The 25,680-nt window shown below is 30.7% G+C and overlaps 1 protein-coding gene across 1 annotated transcript in view; it reads right to left on the reverse strand.

Moving 5' to 3' along the window:
• Oatp74D (Organic anion transporting polypeptide 74D) overlaps positions 1–25,680 on the reverse strand; it is a 98,524-nt gene that overhangs the window by 9,322 nt on the left and 63,522 nt on the right. The window contains 11 exon segments of the mRNA XM_015322173.2: positions 12–140; positions 943–1,186; positions 1,491–1,641; positions 1,768–1,963; positions 2,047–2,211; positions 5,503–5,520; positions 5,523–5,624; positions 6,480–6,620; positions 6,788–7,008; positions 7,208–7,590; positions 8,089–8,517. Of these exon segments, the coding sequence (XP_015177659.2) occupies positions 12–140; positions 943–1,186; positions 1,491–1,641; positions 1,768–1,963; positions 2,047–2,211; positions 5,503–5,520; positions 5,523–5,624; positions 6,480–6,620; positions 6,788–7,008; positions 7,208–7,590; positions 8,089–8,403 (2,065 nt within the window). The 5' untranslated portion in view covers positions 8,404–8,517.

Genomic DNA, 25,680 nt, shown 5'->3' on the forward strand with positions numbered 1-25,680 from the left:
TATTTGCGTACCGTGATAAAACATCCTGAAGACATTTGAGTCGTAGAGCCAGCAGGCACCTCGTTCACCACAAGCGTATTCCCACACGAGACACGCTGAATCCACAACAGCACCGTATACGATTGGGCATGGTACATTACCTGTGTAATCAAATGAATAATACATATACATTTTCTCTGTGATATATAACAAATTGATTACAATTATTTATTCAAATATTCTGTTTATGTTGTATGTAACGGATCAGAAGTTATGCAATTTTGAATAATATCATACGAATATTGTTAGGTATTAATGTAATAAATAAAATAAGTGAGATTTATCAATGTAATCTGATAAAGAATATTTTGATAAAAAAATTTAATACTTTTCAATCAATATATTTTGTTTATTCTAACTGATCAGAAGATATACAATTTTTTAGAATTTATGATTTATCGAATGAATTAATAAAAAAATTCTTCGAAAAATTAACAGTCATAATAAATTCATATTTTTATATTGAAATATTGTGTTTATTTTAATAGATGAAAAATAAGAATGAAATTTTTAAGAATTCATAGATACTCTTAGTTAACAATGTAACAGATAATCAATGATTTATCGAACCGATCGATTAAAAGATTCCTTGAGATAATAATGATAAATCCTTTGGAGGTATCGCAAGCACGTGGGAATGAAAGAAAAAAAATCTGGTATACGTCTTTGGATTTGCGTAATAACGGGCAACGTCGCGAGGCCAGACGTGTAGAAAGTAGCGTAGTAAGTTGTTTCCCAGCGTCCATAAAACGTGAAGCGCGTAATTGCGAAATCATGAGAGTAGTAGTAATAGTATTCTTACCCGAGGAACGAGAAGGAAGGAAAAGAAAGAAAGAAGGAAGAAAGGAAGGATAACGTTAGAGAAAAAGAAAGAGAATATATACGAACATAAAATATAATTACCAAACAAGCCAATAGCAAATTGTATGAGACCCAGGGCCATGGCCTTGTCCCGTGGATCCACGCAACGTAATATCAGTAACATGGAACCAACCTCGCTCGTCGAATGTATAAAAACGAACACTGAGAAGAGAATCATGTAGACCCAAAAGTTACTGCACTCCAATGGGCAATAACCAATCGTCGCTGTGCTCGTCGTTATTTCCGGCATCGTTAAATTTTGCCCGATGCACTGGCAGTTAAAAAACTGAAAGAGAAGAATCATAATAAAAATAATAATAATAAAAAAGACAAAATTAAGACAGAGAAAGAACAAAATAGCGAATGGGATTACGTTAATGGGATCTCGTTAACATTTTATTACGATATAAACTTCTTCTTATTTTATCTTCTTATTTAATCTTCTTATTATTATCAGATTTTTTTTTCTCGGAGAGACAATTTAAAGTGAACTTCTCGATTCGATATGTGTAATTATGTATAAGTATAAGTATACATTTGCGTATACATATCTCTTTGAAAGATAGAGGGAGAGAGAGATCTTTACATACCGATTCCACTTTCCCGTCCGCTATCGTGTAATTCGAGCAGCCAGCATGACACGCGGAGAAGTACGTTTTACCATCCGCGCCACAGATCGGGCTGAACTTGTTTCGATCGCAGTCGCAGGTAGCTTCGCAGGTTGGCTCGAAGCTCGAGATTCTGAGAAAACAGTAATCATGCATGAATGAACATTTATTTCTTATTATGACACGAATAAATCTCATCAAAGACAATAATGACGATAATAGTTATGATTATAATGATTATTGTTATTTCATTTCTTACCCATCGGAGTGCGAGATAAGACCAGCAAAATCGTCCATCGGACAACCAACGAACATCAATACGGCCATACCAATAGCATAAACGACTGCTGTAAAAGCTATCCATGCTGCAACGAACCTAGCGTTTGGTTTCGCTCTCAGAATGAATACTCCACTTATTATAATACCGATGCCCATTACTAGAATACCACCGACACCTGTCAAAAGAAAATATTACCATGTGAGAATTTACAAAACCGATTAAATGTTACATTTTATATGAAGATATATTTATTATTACCTGATATCATGTTAGCATGATGAGCTGGCAAGCGAAATTGGCTCTCGAGGTACTTTGGTAAGAATGTGTAAAGTCCTGCGATTGGCAGGATGTGCAGCACGCTGCTAGCTGTCCTGAACATCAGGATGTCGTTTTTAAGCAGCCTTTTAACTGCTTTTGGAAAATCTGTAAATAAATGATACGGATAAATAATAAACATAAAAAAATATAAATTCAAGACAAATAAGAATTTAATGGCCATATTTTTTGAAGGAACAAAAATTATTGTAGTGTTCATTTGTTAAAGATTAGAAGAGATTTATTTCGATAGAAAGACTGAAAGGATATATGTATGTAGACGCGTAGTACGTAGGAAACTATGCGGCTAAGAGGCTTCTTCTAGCCTTCCAGAAAAGGCAGCATAGAGTCGTGGCAACCCCGCATAGAAACGTCCCGTACATAGACCCTAAGTAGACAAACGTGACCAACATCGAGCTCCACGTATTACCGCGACAACCCTGCGATAGGTGTAGTAAATATATAGGGTGATCGTTAAACGATTCGTTAAGTTTTATGTCATTATTTATCAACCGCTCAATATTTTTCTTTTGACGATTGTTAAAGGACAAGAACGTTCATTTTCATAGACTCTGAATTCATTTGCATGTTTAATATTCCTAAGAGATTTTACGACGACTGACAATGAGACAGTATTGATGTATTATTGTAATCAAAGATTAGATTAGAAACATAGTACATGGTAATACCACAGGGACGAAATTTGATGTAGTCTGAATTGATACGTATAAAGGATTGCAAATTTACAAGTAACCTTTAACAAAATATATTTTCTCCAATTAAACTATTCTACAAGTGATATTAATTTGATACAATCTTAGAAACAATAACAGTGCTAATATAACAAGTTTTATAGAATAAAGGATTACCGAAGATCAACAAAAATTATCAATAAATTTTGATAAATAAGAATAGATAGATTTGTTCTTCGATTTATAAATGACAAATAAATAAACGACAGAAAAATCTTGATGAAAATCGAATAGGGTGAATTTGAAGGGGGAGGTTGAGAAGTGATAAAGGCGGCGTGGATTTATTTTGTAGGTGTTTCTCTGTGCGCGTGCAAATATGTGTGTATGCGTATATGTGTGAGCTCGACGCACGACGCGTGACCGTGAACTTGCCCCCACCTCGTGCACTAGTGCACGAGTCGGTCGGTCATTAGCGTTAATGCACGCACGCTCGAGTGCGCGCGAGCGCGCAATCACGCGTGAGCACCCGCGCGCGCGCGCGCGCGAATAAGCGAGAAAGAGCTGCACACAACTCGGAGGATTGCACACGAGGGACGAGCCGACGGCATTCTTTCCTCGCGTCCTTCCTGCCCCACGACGTTATGTATGTACCTACGACGTCCGGGCACCTTTTCGTTTCGTTCGCTCGATCGAACACGCCTATGCTCTTTCATTTTCTCTCTCTCTCTCTCTCTCTCTTTCTCTCTTTTTCTGTCTCTTTCTTTCATTCTTGTCTTTTGACGTGACTCGCGAGCCTTCGTGTCGTGTCTTCCATTGTGATTTATTAGGTCTACCGAAAAATTCTCACAGAGACGAATCTTCTTTTTTTTCTATCTCTTATTCTTCTTTTCTTTCTTCCTTTATTTATTTATTTATAAAATTAATGTCGAATGGATTTAGGGTTTCGTTTAAAAATAATTTTTTTTAGGAAAAAGAAAAGAAGAACAAGAGAGAGAGAGAGAGAGAGAGAGAAAAGTAAATTCAATTTGCAAATATATATATATATAATTTGTGATTTATAAATAATCTTTAGCGAATCGAATTTGATGTAAAAATAATTATGCGGCAAGCGTAGAGAATATTTTATGATGGTAGATCTAATATATCTTGTCAAGCGATATTCTTACTTTTACATTTTATTTTATACGACAATTTTTATTTACATCTCACATGTATTTTATAAATAATTTTTTTTTTTTATTTCTTTTCAATCACCAAGATCAACTAGTACAACAGTATTTGATGTTTGTTCAAAAGACAAACATTGTTATCAAATATCTATCCTAGTAGCACAAAATATTGAAACATATTGAATATATGTGTATTTAATATTAAAAAGAGATATAATGTCTTCAATATAATGTCTTTTTAATATTAAATACACATGTATTCAATATTTTTCAATATTTTGTGGTACTAGGGTAATTACTAATTTTTTAAGTACCTATCATTTGTTCGACACGTTGAATAAGTTTGGAAAGGAAGTAAAAGAAAAAATAAAAAAAGAAGAAGAAGAAGCGGTAGAAGAAGCTATTTTTTTATTTCTTTTTTCTGTTGTGTCGCGATATTTTAACCTTTGCTCCTTTTGCAAAGAGAGCGGCACCGTGCGCGCCCGGCTGCCTGTTTGTTGCTCGATCGTGCCGCGATATAAATATTCTTATGCGAGGACTCATTATCTTAGCCGTGGGCGAAACTTAGCGCGCTGGAAGCGCCGATTAACTTGCGAAGAGCACCACATTGTCTCCGCTTTTTATTTGCATTCTCGTTAGCCTTCGAGGTCCGGCTGCCGAAATGAGCTGAGCCTGATGCGAAATTTTACCGAGAGGATTTTCGTCGTCGTTGTCGTTCTCCTTCTTCTTCTTCTTCTTCTTCTTCTTCTTCTTCTTTTTCTTCTTCTTATTTCTCTTTTCCCTCTCCTTCTTCTTCTTTTTTTCTCTTCTCATTCAAGAATTTGTGACTTTTTTTTCAGTAACATCCAACAAAAATTATAAGAAATATTTTTCCCTCTTCTTCTACATTTCTTTTTTTGATAATAATAATAATTATAATAATAATAATAATAGTAATCATTTACCGAGGCCTATCATTATTTTCAATTTTAATATCACCGAAACACAACACTTATTTAAATCATATGATATCTTTAATATCGATAAACCAAATCACGTTCGTGCCATGTTGTAGATCAAGAAATGACGTCCATTAAACTACCAGAGAAGATTTTTGGTTAAAGCCTTTTGCCAGTTTGGACAGGTATAAAAAAAGATAGCCGATTAAAATCTTCCCATTTCCATGGACTCAAAAAAAGAGAGAGAGAGAGAGAGAGAGAGAGAGAGAGAGAGAGAGAGAGAGAGAGAGAAAGAGAGAAAAGAGAAAGAAAGGCGACATTTTTATATCCTTCCAAGTTTTTTATCGGTGCGCCGACCTTTAAAAGGTAAGAAAAATTTAATGGCCAACTAAAGGATTAAGACGGTCGAACGAGTCTCTCTCTTTCTCTCTCTCTCTCTTTTTCATTCTTTCTTTCTTTCTTTCTTCATCTTCTGGATGGCGAAATGTACGCCTCGTCGATTATACGGACGATCGCTGATCTCTCTCTCTCTCTCTTTTTCTTTCAACCCCACTTCCAAACTTCTATTCCTTTTTCCTCTCAAGATTAACCAGGACTTACCTCTTAGACTAGGTTTTTGGCATCCGCTCGTTTCGGTGGTGTTCTGTTCGTCGGCAAATGCGTAGGAAAGGCGAACATTCCTATGCTGACCAACATCAGCATCGCGGATATCAGCACCAGACCTTTAAAATAAAAGAGGAACACTTTACGTCACAATTATTCACGCTCGATGCATTTTTACCGCGAAGATTTTTCGGTTACAAGAAAAAAAAACACTTTTATATATATTTATATATATATTATTTTTAATCTAGTCGCTGATTTGCCAATTAAATCCGTCATGAATCATCGTTTATGTATTGAGAATAAAATTAAGAAAAAAATTATATATATATATATATATAATTATGCACGTATAGAGAAATCACGTATACAAACGTTGTATTTTTGGTTTTTTTTTTTTTTTTTTAACCGACATACGATTTTATCCAATCAATTTTTTTCCCCCTCTTCTTCTTTTTTATTATGTTAAACGAAGAAGCGCGTCGAATTTTTTTCGATAATTAGGTAACATTTTGTTTCTCATTTATTAAAACGTTTATATTACGGCCCTGTACCAAACTTCCCGAATTATTTTTACGCCGACGCTCTCAAATACGTGCGGCACAATAAAACGCTTGAAATCCTAATAATACTAAGGAAAGTCCAGTGACAACGGATATATGTATTTACATATACATACATATATATATTTATGTTCGTGTGTTGCACATTTACAAATATATTTCGCGAAATTTAAAGGTCGTCGAATTTTTAGTATCGTCCGTTAGTTTTTTTCTTCTTTTTCTTTTTCTTCTTCTTTTTCTTCTTCTTCTTCGAAAGAAAATGTGTCGCGTTTTTAACAGAATTATTACTATTATAATTATGATTATGATTATTATACTGGTAAAAGATTTAATATAAAAACGTTACTCGTAATATAATTATGATTGGATTCAAATGATTTGAATGGTTTTTTATATATTTTGAAAACTTACCGAGCCACCACGCACCAACCCATCTTGGATCGGTAGGCGTGATTTGTGGATTTGCGGATAAATCCGCATAAAGCATCGTGCAAAGCGATCCAAGGATAAAGCCTAACGCTGGTCCCAGAATCCTAACACCAATCGTGATTGCTATCAAAAGAGAAACATTCAAAAATGAAATGGTTAAAAATTTAGCAAAAAATATATTTGCCAAGTTTATCAGATTAGTCGCATGACACACGTATAAATTTGTGTTATAATAATAGATCATTTTTCTTCGAGAGAAAGAAAAAGAAAAAAAAGAAACAATTTCTTACCGAAATATAAGGGACTTTCTCTGCTGGCAACGTTATCGTCGATGTATGGTATGCCAAGAGTGTAAACGGCTGTTTGACCCATTCCAACACCGAGCAAAGAGACGAAAAATATTGCCAGGACTACCGTCGTTATTTTACTTTGTATTCTTTGTTCCGTTAGAAAGTCACCTTCGCAATATGCGATCGAATCACCGTGTGGTGCCGTTGTACCTAAGGTCCACCTACGATGTTAACAATAAAATAATATTTAGTGATTTTATTGATGCCTGTTCTTTAATAATGCATACATATATCAAATATATTAGTTTGATAATGAAGTTTAAAAATAATAATGAAATATTTTCTTCAGGTGAACATTAAAGAAAAATAAGGAACAATTATTTGGTGTATAATTTAATATTAACACAATATTAAACGTACTCGTCAAGCGTATGGTTCTCTGGTCGTACACGCATCTTGCAAAGATTTGCTGGGACTGGATCAGTATTGTTATGTCCACCTAATTCGCCAGTAGGTCCGACACCGCTGAAAAGCATCTCGTTTTGTTGGATCAGCTGTTCACCGTAGATGAAATGAGGCATTGAGCAGGTGAAGGAGCTCACGGCAAAGAGAATCATGCCCCAGGCGATCCACTTAGGCCGGTGACCTTGGCCGCAGTAATACGTTAAGAGAAGGGACGAACCGATCTGGCCGATCTCAGTCGCAGACATTATGATACCCGTCGTTTTCGATTGGATTTGGAAGAGCTTCTCGATCGTTGTGATCACTGAGACGAAATATGTATAGTACATGCCTTGAAGCACCTATAAACAAAAAATCTAATTACGTTCTTCCGAATCTATAGAAATTTATGAGAGAATTTTTTTATCTTTTTCCTCATTATTTTTTTTCTTAATTTTTTTAATGACACTTCTTTAAATATTACGATAAAAGGAACATCATTTATGTTTGAAAATGTTTAACTTTTTAATATATAATTCATACGATTACTATTGGGTTGGCAACTAAGTCATTGCGGATTTTGTTTTACACTAATTTAGTTTTTTGATAGCAAAGATTCGAAGTTTTATGAACGTGGCATTATGACACTGCTTGACCGATGGCGAAAGGTCATCGACAAAAATGAACAGTACCTAATTTAATAAACAAATTTTTAAGCAAAAATTTGGAATTTTCATTCTTATTTAAAATCCGCAATCACTTAGTTGCCAACCCAATAGATCAATATCGAATAAATTAAAATACGTAGTTTTGTTTGATTATACGATAAATTGAAACAATATTGAAATATCGGTACTGACCCAGGTAATGCAAAAGATAACCAAGAAGGCTTGCTTCGTAGAAAAGTATTGCAACCATCTAGGTCTAAATGGACCCCAACCACAGGAAACGTCAGAATCATCGAATTCCGTGTGAAGGCTGCTAGATTTTTCGTCAGGCACGATCAACTTCCCATTCTCGGCTGCTCCGTTCTCATGTTGCTTTCCATTTGGTATCGAGCCATTGTTGTTATGCTTGTTACAGATAAGGCCGTTTCCATTGGCCATCTTTGCTGGTATTATCGTGAGAGCCTCGACGGTCCCATTCGCCAGAATCTGTCTGTCCTCACCCGCCATTGTCTACGCTTTCTTTTCTTCTTCCTTTTTCTTTTTCTTCTTCTTCGTTCTTCCTTTTCCTCTTTTTCGCAGCAATCGTTTCTCTTGCTAGGATACCTTCTCGATCGAGTCGATCTATGTAAAAATCGTTGTAATATATTATTTCAAAATGGACTTTGATCTTTCTGATTTTTTTACTTGTTTTTATTATCTACCTCGAAAAAGAATTTTAATGTGTTAGCGAAGAAAGAAATATTACGTTCACCACCACCAATACTATAACAATTACACTATTACTAACAACAATAATAATAATTATGCTGTTTTCACAGGGTAATGATGCAAGAACGAAATACTTTTAAATACAATTAATGAGACCACTCGTATTTATGTTTAGACAAATATAATATATTGTTATATTTTTTTTTTTACGTTTCTTCAGTTATTATATTTGCTATTTCTTTTTTGTCTAAATATTTTTTCTTTTCGCATTTTTTTACAAATAATTATTTATTTCCTTTTGTTAAACTAGGCCAAGATATTTTTTTTTTTGACTTCTTTAAAGTTAGTAAAGAAGGATACTTTTAACTTCTCTTAAACGAATCCCAGCTCCGTGAACTTTTCGAAAGAATTGATCGGATCTACCTCGATCCTGATCGAATCGTGCATGACTCGTGATAATCGAGACTTTGCGAACAAAGAGGGACGTGTATTAACCTACGAGTCACGATAGTCTAGAAAATCGTATATAACGTCCGCGCTGGTCTACCATGACTATTCATAAACCTTTAACACAATCGTTTAGATAATACAATGTTCTAAATATAAATACTAACTTGCCCGTTCATTTTTCAATCTAATCGCCACGATGCCCAGATATATAATATGTATATTATATAAATATTATAATTATCGAAAACTTCGAAGTATTTGTTAACTACTTTATTTGCAATTCATTTTAATAGAATTAACATACATTTTTGTTTTGACATTTTACTGATATACCTAAATTGGAATATCTAAGATTGATTGTCAATTATAATTTTTAGTTATTTTAAATCTAAATACACAATGTTGTAAAATTGTTCAATATTATTAATTGGAATTGATTGAATACAATAATTTACATTAAAAAATATCATTCATTTATAAATTAATAATATTGATATTAATAATTACACGTAACTCAATACCGTTCTATTATATTATTGTTTAATTATTATTACACAGTGTAGTATTGTTATTTTCAATATTAAATTCTAAACATTCGGAAATAATTGTTTAATGTAAACCAACAGAATTTTGATGCTATATATCATCTTCTCGTTCGAGGTTTGCGGTTAATGTATAACATAGAAATTTGTTTTATATTTATCGTTCATTTACGAAAGAGAATGGGCAAGATCGTAAAAATTGATTTAGGTTTGCGGTCAATGAAGGATCATCTTTCACTAATATGATTCGGTTAGTTCGTGAGAGGATCATCTACGTAAGTGAGTAAGAAAGTTCACGAGACACCTTGTAGACGTAAGTCCTCTCACTTTCGTCCGTGCCCGACTTTCCTCATTTCCCTTACGTTCCATCGTACTGACTTCTATCTCGCCAATGCGGTTTTCACTGACACTGACAACGAGTATGAGCCTATGAAAGAGAGAGAGAGAGAGAGATGGAGAGAGAAAGAGACTAGAACGTAAGAGAGAGCCGATTTACTTGTAAGCACACACATACACACACAGCGGGTGACCGCGAAATAAGATTCGTCACTTTCGCCATTACGTTCGCCTTCGTTTCCTACGACTTTAAACCGGTCGACACAATCGATGAAACGAAATCTCAAATACTTTACTTCGAGAATCACGTTAAAAACTTAACAACTTTCCTACACAAAAATAATATTCAATTAATATTTATGATTTATTATTGTAGAAGTAAATTTATACTAATTTCAGACATATCGTTTTTGTTTTATATAGTATTAGGATATTTTTAAATACTATGTTATAATATAACAATTATATTATTATATTATCGCAATTGATATAGTTTAATATCGAAAAATGTAATAATGTTATTATTATATTATTATACTTTAAATATAATTAGTAAATTTTATGTAGTATGTTAATTGAATGATACAGTATAAATACAAAATAATTATTACAGTATTTTAGAATAATATTAAGATATTTTTAAATACGTTTTACTGAAAATTGTGACATTATTGATCCATTACAATACTTTATATATATTGCATAATTTATTTCAAAATACTAAATTTAAAGTATTTCCAATAAAACTAAAAAAGAAAAAAAAAAAGAAAAAACCTAATACATATAATCGATAAATTTACGTTAAAATTTACGATGCAAAATATAAAAAAAACTGTATCGTTAGATCATTGTAAAAAGTATAAATAAAAAATTGCTAAATACGTGTGGTAGAAGAAGAGAATGCGATTGAATCTCGAAGAATGCAAGCTAAAAAGGGATCCCATGAGAGAAACTCGAGGCCGAAGAACCGTATGTTTATGTCTCGTTTGCATACGCGTAGACATGCGGCCACTGTATAACAAAGTTCCGGAAGAGGATGTGAACGTTGGCAAATGGATTTTACAGCGTCGTTAATGGCCTAATCACAACGCATAGGTACATACGTAGGTATGTACGTATATACTTACACATTCGTATATATATTCGTACCTATGTATTTATATATATGTATATGTAGGCATAAATCGTCAGTGGTAACTGACCTCCGAAAGATCGTTCAAGAATATCGATGCTTTTACGATGTGACGCCATTTCTATGCGCCATTGACCCGAGATCGTATGTTTATTAACACCTCGAGAAACGCGTGCTTTTTGTCCTCGGCAGAAATAGAGGAACAGATTCACGATAATTTTCATCAATACATCGAATGATATTGCGAATTCCATTTTATATTTGGTTTTATATTAATAATAATAATAATTATTATTATTTTGTAATGTATTAATCTTTTATAATGATGTTGTATCGTGTCAATAAGCAAATAATATGTGAAAATAATAGTATAATTATATATAAATATTATTAATATTATAAATAGTTTTTTTTATTATATTTAAAAATATAATATAATATGATAATATAATTTTGGATTGGTCAATAATATTCTAAAACGTTATTAATATTGTTTATCACGATTGTAATGTGGTTTTGAAAAATATTTTAATATTAATAAATAATTTTATATGTAATAGCATAATTGTACTATTTTATAGTATAAATAAATTTAACGTATGACTTTCAAATTATATTATATTATATAAAGAGATTGAAGATTAATTTAAAATAATTAATTAAAACCGTACCAATTGTATAAAAATTCGATGATAGTAATACTACTACTAATAATAATAATTTATACTAATCTTCTTTAGTATATTATTTGAAAATTCCTCGCTTCTACACCTTGTTTGATGTTCCGATAGAAATTATTTAATAAGATGAACGTGGTGCTTTCGAAGAATTTTACTTTCGTCGAATCGTCCGAGATCGTTAGAAGTAAGAAGAACGATCGTTGGGATGTTCGAACAAGGTCGCAAGTCTTTTGCTTCTGCAAGAGGTAGAAAGGTAGAGAGCTGCAAGGCTTGCAATCGATTACTTCCCGCTCGTTAAAGTGGATCGAAACGTGGATTCGTATCCAGGCTACGGTCAGAACGAAATCGAGAGCGAACTCGATGCGATAGAAAAAGAAAGAAAAAGAAAATGGTGGTAAGTATAATATCTGATGGTGAAATTCTAAAGAAACATCTTTCCTTAAGAATTATCTTTGCTTTTTACGATCGAATTATTTTCTAATCATTTTATTTCAATTTTTTATTTTTTTTTTTATTTTTCTATGCGCTATTAACAAAAAACATCATGTTCTTATTTAATATAGCAAATAATGGTGAAATTTTCAAGAGAGATCTTTTCTTAAGAATTACTAATTTGTCTTTTTTAAAAGATTTCATTTGATTTTTCTATACTATGGTATGAAAAAAAATATATATATGTATTTTATAATAATACAAGATGGACGAAAAGTTTTTATATTTAACAAATTAATTAGATCATTTTTTTTTTCAAACTATAAATATATAAGTTTACACATTTTTATAAAATTTCTATTAAAATTAATCTAAAAAGTTTCGCAAAGTAGTAATTACATTTTTTCTAATCACTTTAAATTAATTTCTGACTCACCCAGTATATCGACTCAATAATATTACGATAATATCACGAGTAATCCATAAAAAAATCATCTATTGACCAATCTAATAATAATACGATTACCACAAAACGCATTCCGTTTATACCTCGTAGATAATATCAACCTATTAATTACTATCATTTGTGTACTCGCATAAGTATTGAATCAGATTTTGTTTTTATTGCTAAGTAAGTAATCGAATGGGGATCTTACAGTAAGATTTCTCTTTCTCTTTAGTTAATGTAAGATTGCTTAGGCTTCTAGGTGAGATCAGGTGTGAGACAGAGAGAGAGAGAGGAAGGAGGGATGGAAGAGAAAGGGGAAAAGGAGGAGGAAGGAGAAGAAATTTCCGGTAATAAATTGTCGCGGTATGTTGACTGTAGGCTTGAATGGGGACTCGAATGTCTCGTAACCGTTGGTAAAGTGCCCACACGTAGTGGGCACACACACACACACACACATGTATACTTATAAAAATATATAATATATATTTACACATTTATTTATATGTTTGTGTGAATAAGTGTATGTGTGTATGATGAGGATAAAGATGTCGATAGACTTTAAGATAGAAACTTGGCCTGATCATCGTCTCGATCCTTGTTTCTCTTTGAAACTAAGCTCGTTCTTCGATTACGATCGATCTTCTAAACTTGTATGTTGTGCCTTACTAAAAAGGATACATGAAATAACTTTCTTACTCTCACTTTTTCTCTCTCACTCTCTCTTTCTCTTTCTAACTTTATTGGTCTTTCATTCAAGATCATAGATATGAAGCTATGTCAGCCGATTTACTGACGCAACCATTTCATTTGATATTGTAATAATATATGTAATATATATATTTTTAATTTTTATAGATTTTATTATATTTATATATATATACATTCATATTTAGTAATAGTATAGTATGGTAAATAGTGTATAGTAAAAAAGAGGGTGAATTTTATCAGATAAATCTTCTCCGTTTATTTTAGATTATTTTATCGAATAATATATAATATAATATACAATAATCTACAATATAGAAAAAAGATAATAGAACAAAATGGATCGTATAATATATATTCAGTAAAAATAACACAAAATAAACAAATATTATGCATTTAAAGCATAACAAAAACAACAACAACAAAAAGGTACAAAAAGAAACAAACTATTCTATGTATATCTAATAATACATAATATATCGATAAAAATAACAAAATAATTAATTTGAAATTAATTTGAAACTAATTCAAATAATTCAATGATCAACGATCAATCTTCTTCTAATCGATAATTGAAAGTTGCACAAAATTAGGATAAACTTTCTAAAAATGTTTCTCAATGGAAAAAAAGAAAGGAAAAAAAAGGAGAAAATAGAAAATAAAGAGAATCGATCGAAAGATAGGAAAAAAGGAGTAAAAGAATGAAAGAGAAAGAGAGGGAGAGAGAGAGAGAGAGAGTGAGAGAGAGAGAGGAGAGGAACGTGGTAGCCAGAAACGCACGTGGCGAGTCGACACGTGCGTTGGGTGCGCGCGCGGCCACTCAGCAGTTCCAGACTTGGTCTAGGTCGCCGCCTTTCACTGTCCTACTGACGTGTGTCTCGTGGTTAGTTGGTTAGTTAGCTTATTCTCGTACGACTACGCACCACCTCAATATACCAGGGCCCGCGCCATCGTAACCGTCCTCCTCTTCGTTCGACTTTTACGCGCGTGTCTCTTATTAAACAAACGGAAAAAGTATCTTCTCTTTCTCTCTTTCTCTCTCCTTTCCTTTTCTTTTTCTTTATTTAATTATTTCTTTCTCTACTTCATCCTTTTCCACGGTTTCAACAAAATTATTTATTTTCTTCGTCACTCGTGAGTTCAATTTTTACTCTTTTTTTTTGCTTTTTTTAATCTTTTGATTACTATGAACGCATATAAGCGTTTATTAAACACTAGATTTACGGACTGAGCCAATTTGACTCATTTCAAAATTTTTTTTTGATACATATATATATATATATATAAAACTTACAATTAAATATTACTTTTTAAAAATATATGTTGATTTTTAATGCCGTAATGAAATATACGTAAATACCTCCCCTCTTTCCACTTCTTCATTCAAACTATGTTTGTAAGTTTTTTAATAAATAATGAATAAAACATTCGTAAATCTAGTGTTAAATATAAATGTAAAATAATGTAATATGTTGTATTATTACTTTTTGAGTTTTATCAAATGAAAATTATATAAGAAATAAAAACTTTAATTATTAAATATCATTTATTATTAGATCTGATTAATATATCAATGATAGGAAATAATCGCACTAATAATAAATTATTCTTTCCCTAAAAAAAACACTTCAGTTAAAAGTATTCAGCACTCATAGGGTTAATTTTAAACATTGGTGAAAATTGGATTAATTCAATGATGTTAGAAAAAAGAAAAACAAAAAAGAAAAAACGAAATAGTCGATAAATTTATAAAACTTAATTTAACATCACTTTTACATAGAAATAATTAAACAAATATAATAGTATAATTGTAATTTAATAGCTGAAAAGAGGAATATATAATATTTTGTCCGAATTTGATATAAATACACAACTACTAATTAAGTATTGTTTGTAATAATCACTCAATTAGCAACATATTTGAAATTTTATCTTTCCAATTACAAGGTTAAGTTGGTTTTGTAATTATCTCGTTACATGTAATATTTTATCGAGTTATTAGGTTTAATTAAATATATGTATATATATATATATATATATATATATATATATATAAATAAATCAAATGCGACGAATACGTATACGTGATATGATCTTGTATTTGCAAAAAAAAGAAAAAAGAAAAAGAAAAAAAAAGAGAGTGAGAAAGAGAGAAGGGAGGAAAAGAAGGAGGAGAAGATCAAAAAGATTCTTTTAATAAGAATAACTGTATTGAGGATCCACCTACCGCGTGGAAACATAAATTACGAAGACAGAAATGCACCGGGGTCCTATCGAAGCGACCTTCTTTCAAAGGCGAGATAGTAAAGCGTTAATTTTGCTCCTCCTTTTTTTCCTTCTCTCAGATTTTTTTTTTCGTACCTCCTTTTTTTTGTTTTCCTTTTTGTTTCTTTTTTTAATCGAAACTGGAATTACGAGCTTCGCTAATTAACTTGAGACGATACGTGCTCGAGGTACGCAAGGCCAGCAGAAAGGGTTTTCAACCTCGTAACTTCGTATATCGATGGATATCCAAGAATATATCAGAGAGTTCGATGCAACGTACACAGTGTTCTTCTTCAATAATTTCTTATTCGTAAGATGAAGTATTTCAAAAGACATTAACTCTACACAGCTGATTATTATTGGTTATAAACCAAAACTGTATTTAATTTTAAGTTTGCTTTTAAATCTCTTTTTGTCAAATTTTGTTTTCTGATATTCGTTTTACTAATAAAATATTATTGAAGGGTACAAATAAAAAAATAATTTCAACATTTTCATAATTATTTATAATGAAATTGTAGACATTGTTCAGTTCAATCATTTATTTGGATTTAGTTCGACTAGTACAAAATTCATTTTTAAAATAAACAAAATAAATTATTTTTTGGTCGTCATTATGAATCAGCACAGAACTATAATTAAACAAAATTATTTCAACGTTTTAATATTTATTTATACTTAATTAACTTGATAAATTTTTTCATGTCAACATTTTTATATTTGGTACAATTTGAAATAATTCGATAAACTTTCACTAACGTAAGAAGAAGAAAAAACAATCAATTAGAGAGAAGCTCCAGGTAATTTCCTAATAGTACATTCGTATGTACATTTCTTAGTCATGTATCTTATATGTATATAGTGGTCAGTCGTGTGTGGTATAATAAATATGCTGTAATTGAAACTATGTAGTCGTAAAAGCTGAAAGTAGATAGATATGTATATATACTAACATAGAACGATTTACGGACGAACGGAAGAAGAAAGTTTGAGTTGTTATTAGATCACTCGATTGTTTGTAAAATCGAAAGTAGCGAAAGTAATTCTCACGAATGAAGAAAAACGACAAAGTACTGATTCTTTAGGTGCTTTCGTTGAAACGAAAGAAAAAAGGGAAACGTGCGAGAGTCTTAAATTAAAATCTTGCTGGATCAGATAGATGGTTTTGTCCGTGAGAATATCGTTTATTTGGCTTATTGTTAGTTTACTTTAATTACATGACATTTTCGAGAAACAAAGAGTGAAACTATTCGAAAAAGATTTCATCTTTTAAGAAATTATGAATCATCTTTTCTTAGAAATATTTCATCTAAAATATACATATATATATATATATATTTATTGTCACGAAATTGGAACAAAAAATAATTAGCATAAAAGAACAATAATATTTTTCATCATATTCCTTTAAAAGATTAATTCTTTATGAATCATATTTGTAAATGATTTTTTAATATATATATTATTTGCGAAAAAGAATTGAAAAGTTATGAGCATTTAGAGATGAAAATTTTTTCTGTCAAATTCACTTTCATTTCGAAAAACAAAAATATACAAGTTTTTGTTATCACTTACCCAATGTTTGGAAAAAGATTAACTTATTCAACCGATATTTAATAAATTAAACACGACGATTTGATTGTAAACCATCGACGACCACGATTCGAATAGAGTCAAATTGAAAATGAAGCGACTATTAGTGTTATTTGTAGTATTCTATCTTTAGCAATTTCTTCTCCTTCTTAATATCCTTATTTTTTTTATTCTACATAATTACTAACGATTAAAGAATCTTCACACCTTTCTACGAACGTTAAGCTTCGTATTAAACGACGTTTTTCCCCCTTTCACTCTTGCCTTATCTCTTTATTGCTCTTTATAACTTCGCGTTAACGTCACTAATCTACGTAAATCGTTCAATTTCAAGGTCAACGTCACATCGTTCATCTTTCTACGTCAGGTAAAAAATCTAATTGTAAATCTTTCAACAAGCTACGTCATTTGTATACGTGAATATTAAAATAAGTAATATGATATGGTCCTTATAAAATCATTTTTATTAAAAAATACGTCATAGAAAGTGTTACTTTTAATATTAATATATTTTTTTATTGTAAAAACATGTTTTTATTTTTTATTTTTTACGACCTTTAAAATCATCCCACGTTTGAGGATCTTCCTAGAAAAAGTATAATAATATTACTAAATGTTTAAAAATATCTTGAAAATGAATTAAAAAAAGGAAAAGAAATAATAATAATTAACGATGAAATAAATTTCATTACGTTACATAATATTGAAATGTTTCTTATGAAATCATTTTCATGAGAAGATGTCATAATATCTATAATAATTGTCACTTTTATTTCTAATATTTTCCTTATGTTACGTATTAAACATTTTAAAGTTTTTAATACTTTCCTAGAAAGGGACTTTATAAAATAGGAACGAAAATGATCGAAAGATTTAAAAAAAACTATCTCTTTGGCAATAATTTAAGAAAAGAAGACAAAAAAATAAATAATTCGGGACGAATGAAATTTCTCTTTTCTTTAATTATTCCGTCAATTCTGAATTGTGAGGCGGAACAAAAAAAATCAACAATCACCATAAATAAGACTGTAAGAAGAAGAAGAAGAAGAAGAAGAAGAAGGAAAAAAACAAGATTATACCTCGTTTATTTGCTTATGAGTAAATGGCAATCAGTTTGGCCGAAGACTCGATTCCCACATTCCACGATTCTTCTTTTTGTAAATATCATATCTCGATAAATAAAAGAAGAGACACGATAGTTTTTATCTCATGGCGAATATGTCGCAGCAACAGCAACAGCAGAAGCAGCAGGAGGAGCAGCAAGGAGAATCACGAGTAGGAGGAGAAGGAGTATACAGTAAGAGAAAGGAAGAGTAGGAGAAGTATAAAAGGAGTAAAAGGACGAGGGAGGAGGTGAAGGAGGAATGGCAGCAAATCCAGAAATGTTTTCCGATCGTTGAAAAATTCGAAGAATCTTGTTAAGTGCGGTCACGTTGATCGAAGAAATTCCGGATGGTTTGAAGAGTCCGTATCAAAGTTTCTTCCTAATAACCTCGCCCCCGCCCCCATCCCCTATATATATATATATATATAAATATATATTTGTCTCTCTCATATTCCTTTTTAATAATTTTCATCTCACTCGTATTATTATCAAGTTGCATACAAGTCGAGTAATCGAACCGGTTCGGATAGTATTCGAGGTGGACTGGCAAACAGGAAAACGATTCTCATGTCAAATAACGAAGTTGATTTTACGTAAAACTTCCATCTCACTTCTTTCTCTTCTTCATCATCTTCTTCATCATCATCATCATCATCTTCTTCTTCTTCTTCTTCTTCATTGGAGACTTGGTAGATACTGCGTAGAAGTCGCCCGGACGCGTCCGATAAACCGGTTAGATATGGCCGATTAAAAGCACTGACGCATTCGTAGAAAACCTTTCGGTGAATCGTTCGATGCGCTTCGAATCTAATCCATGATTCTTATCCATGAATCGACGACGACGACGACAACAACAACGACGACGAGGACGACGAGGACGACGAGAACGAAAATGATGATGATGATGATAATGATGATAATTATGATTATGGTCATCATCATCATTGAAGATATTCGTGGTGGTCTCAACTAGTTAAGATTCGAAAAAAGACCAAGAGAATCTGTTGATCGTTTAGTAAACGAACATATATATAGTGTGTGAAAAGCTGATTTCTCGATACATTTTATTGAATTCCGATATTATTTGTGTTGAGCTCTTTTAGTTTTTAATATTTAAAAAAACAAAACTTATTTTTGTATAAATAAATTTGTTTTTATTTTTATGTGTAATTAATATTTACGTCATTTAGAATATTATCACATAGGTATTTTTATAAATTTCATTAGACTTTTAGAAATATTGATGCGAGTAAATTATTTAGTATTATTTATATAGAAGAAATATATTTAGTCACATACGAGAGAAGTACTTAGAGAAGTAATTGTAAATTCATGAGCTAATGAAAAGAAATTATTAATAAGATAGGTTAAATTTGTTATTAGAAGATTGTAAAATAAATTCTATTCGCGGTTGTGAAGCTAAATATATTTTAAATAAAAATAAATATATTTAGATTATATTATTTTATATATATAATAGATTATTTAATTTATTAACTATTAATATATTTTTATATATTTTTGACGGGCTTGAGGAGTTCGTTTTTTTCACATCAAGTGGTAAGATAATAAATGACAAAGTATTGGAAAAAATATTGATCAATATTCTATATCTGTCATATGCGTAAAATAATTATTTAAATAATTTAATAATAATTATTATAAACATATGTATACTTGTACATAAAAAAAAGCATATATGTATACGTTATTGAATGTCTTGCAATTCGAAGTGGGATGATAATAAATGAAAAAAGTATTGGAAAATAGTGCGCAGCATCCGTGATCGGTCCAACAGCAAGTACGTGTTCTCCACCCGCGTTGTTACAGGACGTACATAGAGAAGAGAGGCGATATCTCGGACGCTACGGACGTGTACGATGTAATAATAGATTGTATTCACAACCGGACAGCAAGTCCAGTACTATCCTCGCGAGCACAAATTACGAACAATCATAGGCCCCAGTGCTATCGGCATTATCTTTTTGGCAAATAACACGCTACGTTATTTCTAACTTACATGCATACACACATGCAAACACACACGAAACGTATGCGCGCGTATCATCTACCATTTCTGACAATCTTTGAGTAAACTTTAGATTCATCATGAGTTTGTATCTTTTTCGTTAAAAAGAAGAAGACAAAAAAATAAAAAAAAAATAAAATAAAAATAAAAAAAAGGTGCTCGACACGACGAAGGTTCTCTTCGTTATGAAAATCAACGAAGAAATGAGAAGAACGGACTAACTGACAACTAACGAATATGTTTGTTATTTTATCCTTCAACGAAGTTGTTGCGAATCTATGATCTCCGTTCTTAATCGTTTTCTGTCATCTTTATCTTATCCTTAAGTCATCTTTTTATTCTTTATTTTTGATCATTACCATACGGTCCTATGTTTAATTTCTTCTTCGTTAATTGCTTATACCCGTCTTTGCTTTCTACGGATGAGATGATACTTTCGAAAGTGATATTAGTATATTTTTGTCCTTTTTTTCTTTTCATTTTGATATATTAACCATATTATTTATGAATAAACCAAAAATAAGAAACACGTCGTCGTTTAGTAAAAATATAAATCTACATATATAACGTTTTTCTAAATATTCATTGCATTCTTTGAAATGATAATAATAAAATGTTATTTAAAAATGATCAAGCAGTTAAATTATAATACATTAAAAATTTGCTTCTTTTTAATTTTTTAAAACATAGCTTAACAATATATTACATAATATAAATATAATATAAAATAAATAGATGAGTGGATTGATAAGTTTCGATTTAAACATAGAAACAAACAATCTTGATTTTTTCCTTTCGATCAAAATTCATTTTTATTTATCGATATAATTATAATTCCTCTCTATTCCCTTATATATTATAAAATAAATAATAAAATCTAGAAAACAAAGAAAATACACATAAAGCTATACTACGTATTTCATTAAATCTGAAAGTAAATATGCAATCGAATTAGAAATGAGTTCATTTGCAAGAATGAAATGTAATTCAAATTAGAAATTGGTAAGTGAAAAGGTAAGGTACATATTGTACATCCTGTACGTGATTAGATTCACATGAAAGAACAAGTGATTAAGTAAGAAGAAGAAAAAAAGAAGTCAGAAACAAAAGAACCAAATGTACATACGAACCTACTAATGAACGAACGAACGAACGAACGGAATGAACGAACCAACGAACGATTAAACAAACGAAAGCGATAGATAGAATAGTAAAATAAGTAGTAGTTGTAGTAGTTGTGTAGTAGTCGTCCTCGCTGGTCGTCCTCGCATCCTCAACTGCGCGGGAAGCGGCATTGAGAGGTGACCTAGTTTGAGTAAACTCACCGTCACTGACGACTACAATGGCTACTACACAACCACGGCGACAACTATGACTATGACTATGACGACGACAACGACACAACTATGACGGCAACGATGATACTAAATCTTTCTATGCACCTCCTCTCTCTCTCTCTCTCTCTCTCTCTCTCACTCTCTACAAGTATATAGTTATAAGTATCGACGTTTATGCGTAGGTGTATATTCTCGTAATTCGCGCACGCGCAACATCACTTTCAGTTAACGTTGCATTCATTTTTTTTTTGCATTTAGAATGCGCTCCTAGTATAGCTATGGTTTTTTCTTATTTTGTTGTTTTTTTGTTGTTGTTGTTTTTTATCTTTTTTATTTTTATTCGAACGATATAATACGTGAAATCTTTAATACCACGTTATTTATTAATATCTTAATATATTAGGTTGGCAAGAAAGTAATTTCGTTAGTAAGTAAATATATCTATATATATTATTATATTATAAAATAATATAAGTATTTAAATATATATATATATATATATATATATATAATATTATTGGGGGTTGGCAAGAAAGTAATATTTCATACTAAAAAACCGTAATTACTTTCTTGCCAACCCAATATTTTAATATTAAAAATTTATTTGCAATCTATTTTGATTTTGTATTTTGAAAAAGAAAATTTCTATATTATTTTTTAGTAACAAAATAAGAAAAGAAAAAATATACTCGCTTAAATTATTGTTATCGTTCTTGATAAGAATAAAAATTAATAATTTTTGTTTATTTATTGGCAATATTTTGTTAGTTTGATTTTTAAGAAAAAAATCAGACCTTAAAAGAGACTTTAAGGTTTTAATATTCACTTTCTATAATAATAATAACAACAACAATAATAATAATAATGTTGCAGTTTTAAATTTGTATATTAGCCTTGAATAGAAATTATTGTTTGAGACCTATTTTGTATGTACATATATTGTAATGCAGATTTTGATAATAAATTCTAGAAAAAATCGATATCGATATCACATAAGTTTTCGTGTAAACAAAAAATTAGTCGTTAGGTGTATATATTCTAGATAAATAGACGACAAGTCGTAAAACGTTTCCGTTTTACGGCCAAGACAATTATAGCTACCACGTGTGTATGTAAATTACTAGAACGTAACTATCTAATCATTTGTATGTGACTTTGACACCTTTGCGTTTCTAACAATAAGACAATTGTAAGAATATATGTATATTTGTAAGATATCAAAACTTTTCGCTTGTTGTTATTACTATTCTAATTTGTATACTCGAATTTTTAAATTATTCTTATCTTTTGTTTCCGAGGTCGAAGAAAGTCGTTTTCGTAAAACGTTCGCAGTCGTTTTATGGAAGGAACTTTCTCGTCCGATTTTATCCAACTAATTTAAAGTACGATAGAAATCGAAAACGTTGCAGGATTTTTGTATATTTGTGAGATTACTTCGTATGTAATTAATGTATAAAAAACATTTTGCGTTTTTTTTTATTTTTTTATTTCTACGCTAAATACAAAATTTACATACAAATGTTTATCTACCGAAGTAATCTAATCCGATGGAAATGCAAAAAAATTGGATTTCGTATATTTACGATTAAACTCGATATAATTTATCTACGAATAGAATTTTGTTTCTTTTTTATTTTTTTTTTTTTTATTTTATAAGATTCGAAATTTATATACATACGCATATTATAGTGTCTCAAAAAATGTGACCTATACATTTTGATGCATGTTTGTTTCTATGTACGTGTGTGTATCAAGATACAGAAAAAAAAGAGAGAAAGAGAGAGAGAGAGAGAGAGAGAGAGAGAGAAAGAGAGAACTTTAAAAAATTTCTCGAAACGATCATCAGTTTTAATAAATGAGCCTATCAATATTTAACATGTGTATTCGTATTAAAAAAAATTACACGAATTAAAATCGTTGTCGTTTATTTTCTTTAATTATTTTTTTATTTATATGTATATATTTTTTTTTTCTTTCTATCTTTAATCGATTGCGGTACGTTTTGAAAGAAAAAAAAGAAGACGAAAAAAAAAAAAGGAAAGAAAAAATCCAGGATAGGAGGGCAGTTAAACGATAACCTTAATGCGACGGCATACTTCACGCGCGTATGATGATCCTTTCACCAATAAAATATTTTCAACATTATCAGAGCCCCGCTATAGTTTTAAAATAAAAAAAGAGAAATCGAAAGGGAAAGTGGGTGCAGGTATCGACGGTCAATTTGCATTAACGCAGGATTGGTCGAATCAACCATTATCGTTCTCAACGAGGAACATTCGAAGTCCAAATCTTTCCTTCTTCTTTCCATTTTCTTTTTCTTTTTTTCTTCTTTCACATTTTACTCCGTTGAATTTTAATGAAAGATTCACGAAAGAAATTTTCATCGATATTTTTCAACGTTCCCTCTTATCATTCTGAATTTAAACCATGTATTCGGATTAAAAATTTCTCTTTATGATTTTTCGTATTTTTCTGTAACTGAGAGATGATGTATCTTAATTTTATATATTACATTTTATAATAAAAATAATAAATTTTATAAATATATGAATTAATAAAACTAATACAATGAAAATATTTTTTAACAAATTCTTTCAATATTAATGTCCAATTATTTTGAAATAAAACTGATGACAGTGATTTAATTACGAGTTGACCGAAGTGACCTTTGTAGATAAGAATTGTGTTCATTCGTAAAGAAAAGAAACGAATAGTCGTTTGAGAATTTTTTAAATACACCGAGTCCCAGAAGTATTTGTACTTCCGTTTATTATATACTGTATCTGTATATAGAGTAATATAATATTTATATAAAGCATATATTATATGGCAATAATTATAAGCAATATTTATATAGCATATTATATATATGTTTTATATAATATGCAGTATATATAATAATGCTTTAAATATATATATTTAAAGCATTATTCTAAAAATATAACATAAATTGTAAAAACAATTTTAATAAAAATATTATAATATTTTATTAAAAATATTACAATTTATATTACAATTATTCAATAAAACTTCAAATGAATTTATGTTTATAGATCCCTTTCGTCTTATTTTTCACAACGTGTGTATAAAAAATCATTTCAGAAAGCCCTGTATAATAAAGTTCACTTCTAACAAAAATTTGTCTTGCAGTTATATTCCTATGAAAAAAATGTTCAATAAAATAGCCTACTTTTTAATGTTTTACTTGGTTAAAACGTATCATAGTCTCGTTTGAACTTTTTAGATAATGGTTAGCCGTATTAGGTTTAAAAGATCGAATGGACGAAGCGCAAAGTCGCGTTACCATCTCATTGAAACGTACTCAAACGAGTCTGGTGTTGAGTGGCGTCTGGTCAACCAACTTACTACCAGACTATGAAGAGGGTTTACATAGCGCGCGCGAGCTGTCCGCCGTTATCGAACGCGTAATACGGTCCTCCTCTTCTCTAGGTTCCATGAACATTCCTGGGGACATGAACATAGCAAAAGTTGGACGTTCAGTACAACGCGAACGAAGCTTCTTCCTCTTCTTTACTCATCGACCGAGTCGTCGACCTTACACACTTTTCCACCATTAGACGCACCGAGTGTACTTAAAAAAATAAAAAAAAATAAAAATAAAAAGAAGAAGGGAAAAAAATGAGATAAAAGGAAAAAATGAAATAAAAAAAAAAAAAAGAGAAGAAAGTAAAAATCTTGAAAACGTCTGACTTGTCTGTCTTTCTATTTTTTTTTTCTCTTTCTCTTTCTCCCTCTCACCTCTCTCTCTCTCTCTCTCTCTCTCTCTACTTGTAAAAGAAAAAAGGATAAGAAACATAGTGTGTCGTTGAATTAAATTTATCTGTCTTCTTTTTTTTTTTTTATAATACTAGGTCACGAGTTTCTATTCGTGATTCTTTTTTTATATTTGAAAAATTAACAAATGGTTAAACTTTTTTTTCTTTTTTTTTTTTCTAGAATTAGACGCAAATAAATGTGTACTTATTGTGAGAACATAAAAACAGAAAAGGAGTACAAATCCA

The sequence above is a fragment of the Polistes dominula genome, unplaced genomic scaffold, assembly GCF_049000335.1.
Source record: "Polistes dominula isolate Pdom_NZ unplaced genomic scaffold, Pdom_raw_medaka contig_33, whole genome shotgun sequence".
Classification (NCBI taxonomy): domain Eukaryota; kingdom Metazoa; phylum Arthropoda; class Insecta; order Hymenoptera; family Vespidae; genus Polistes; species Polistes dominula.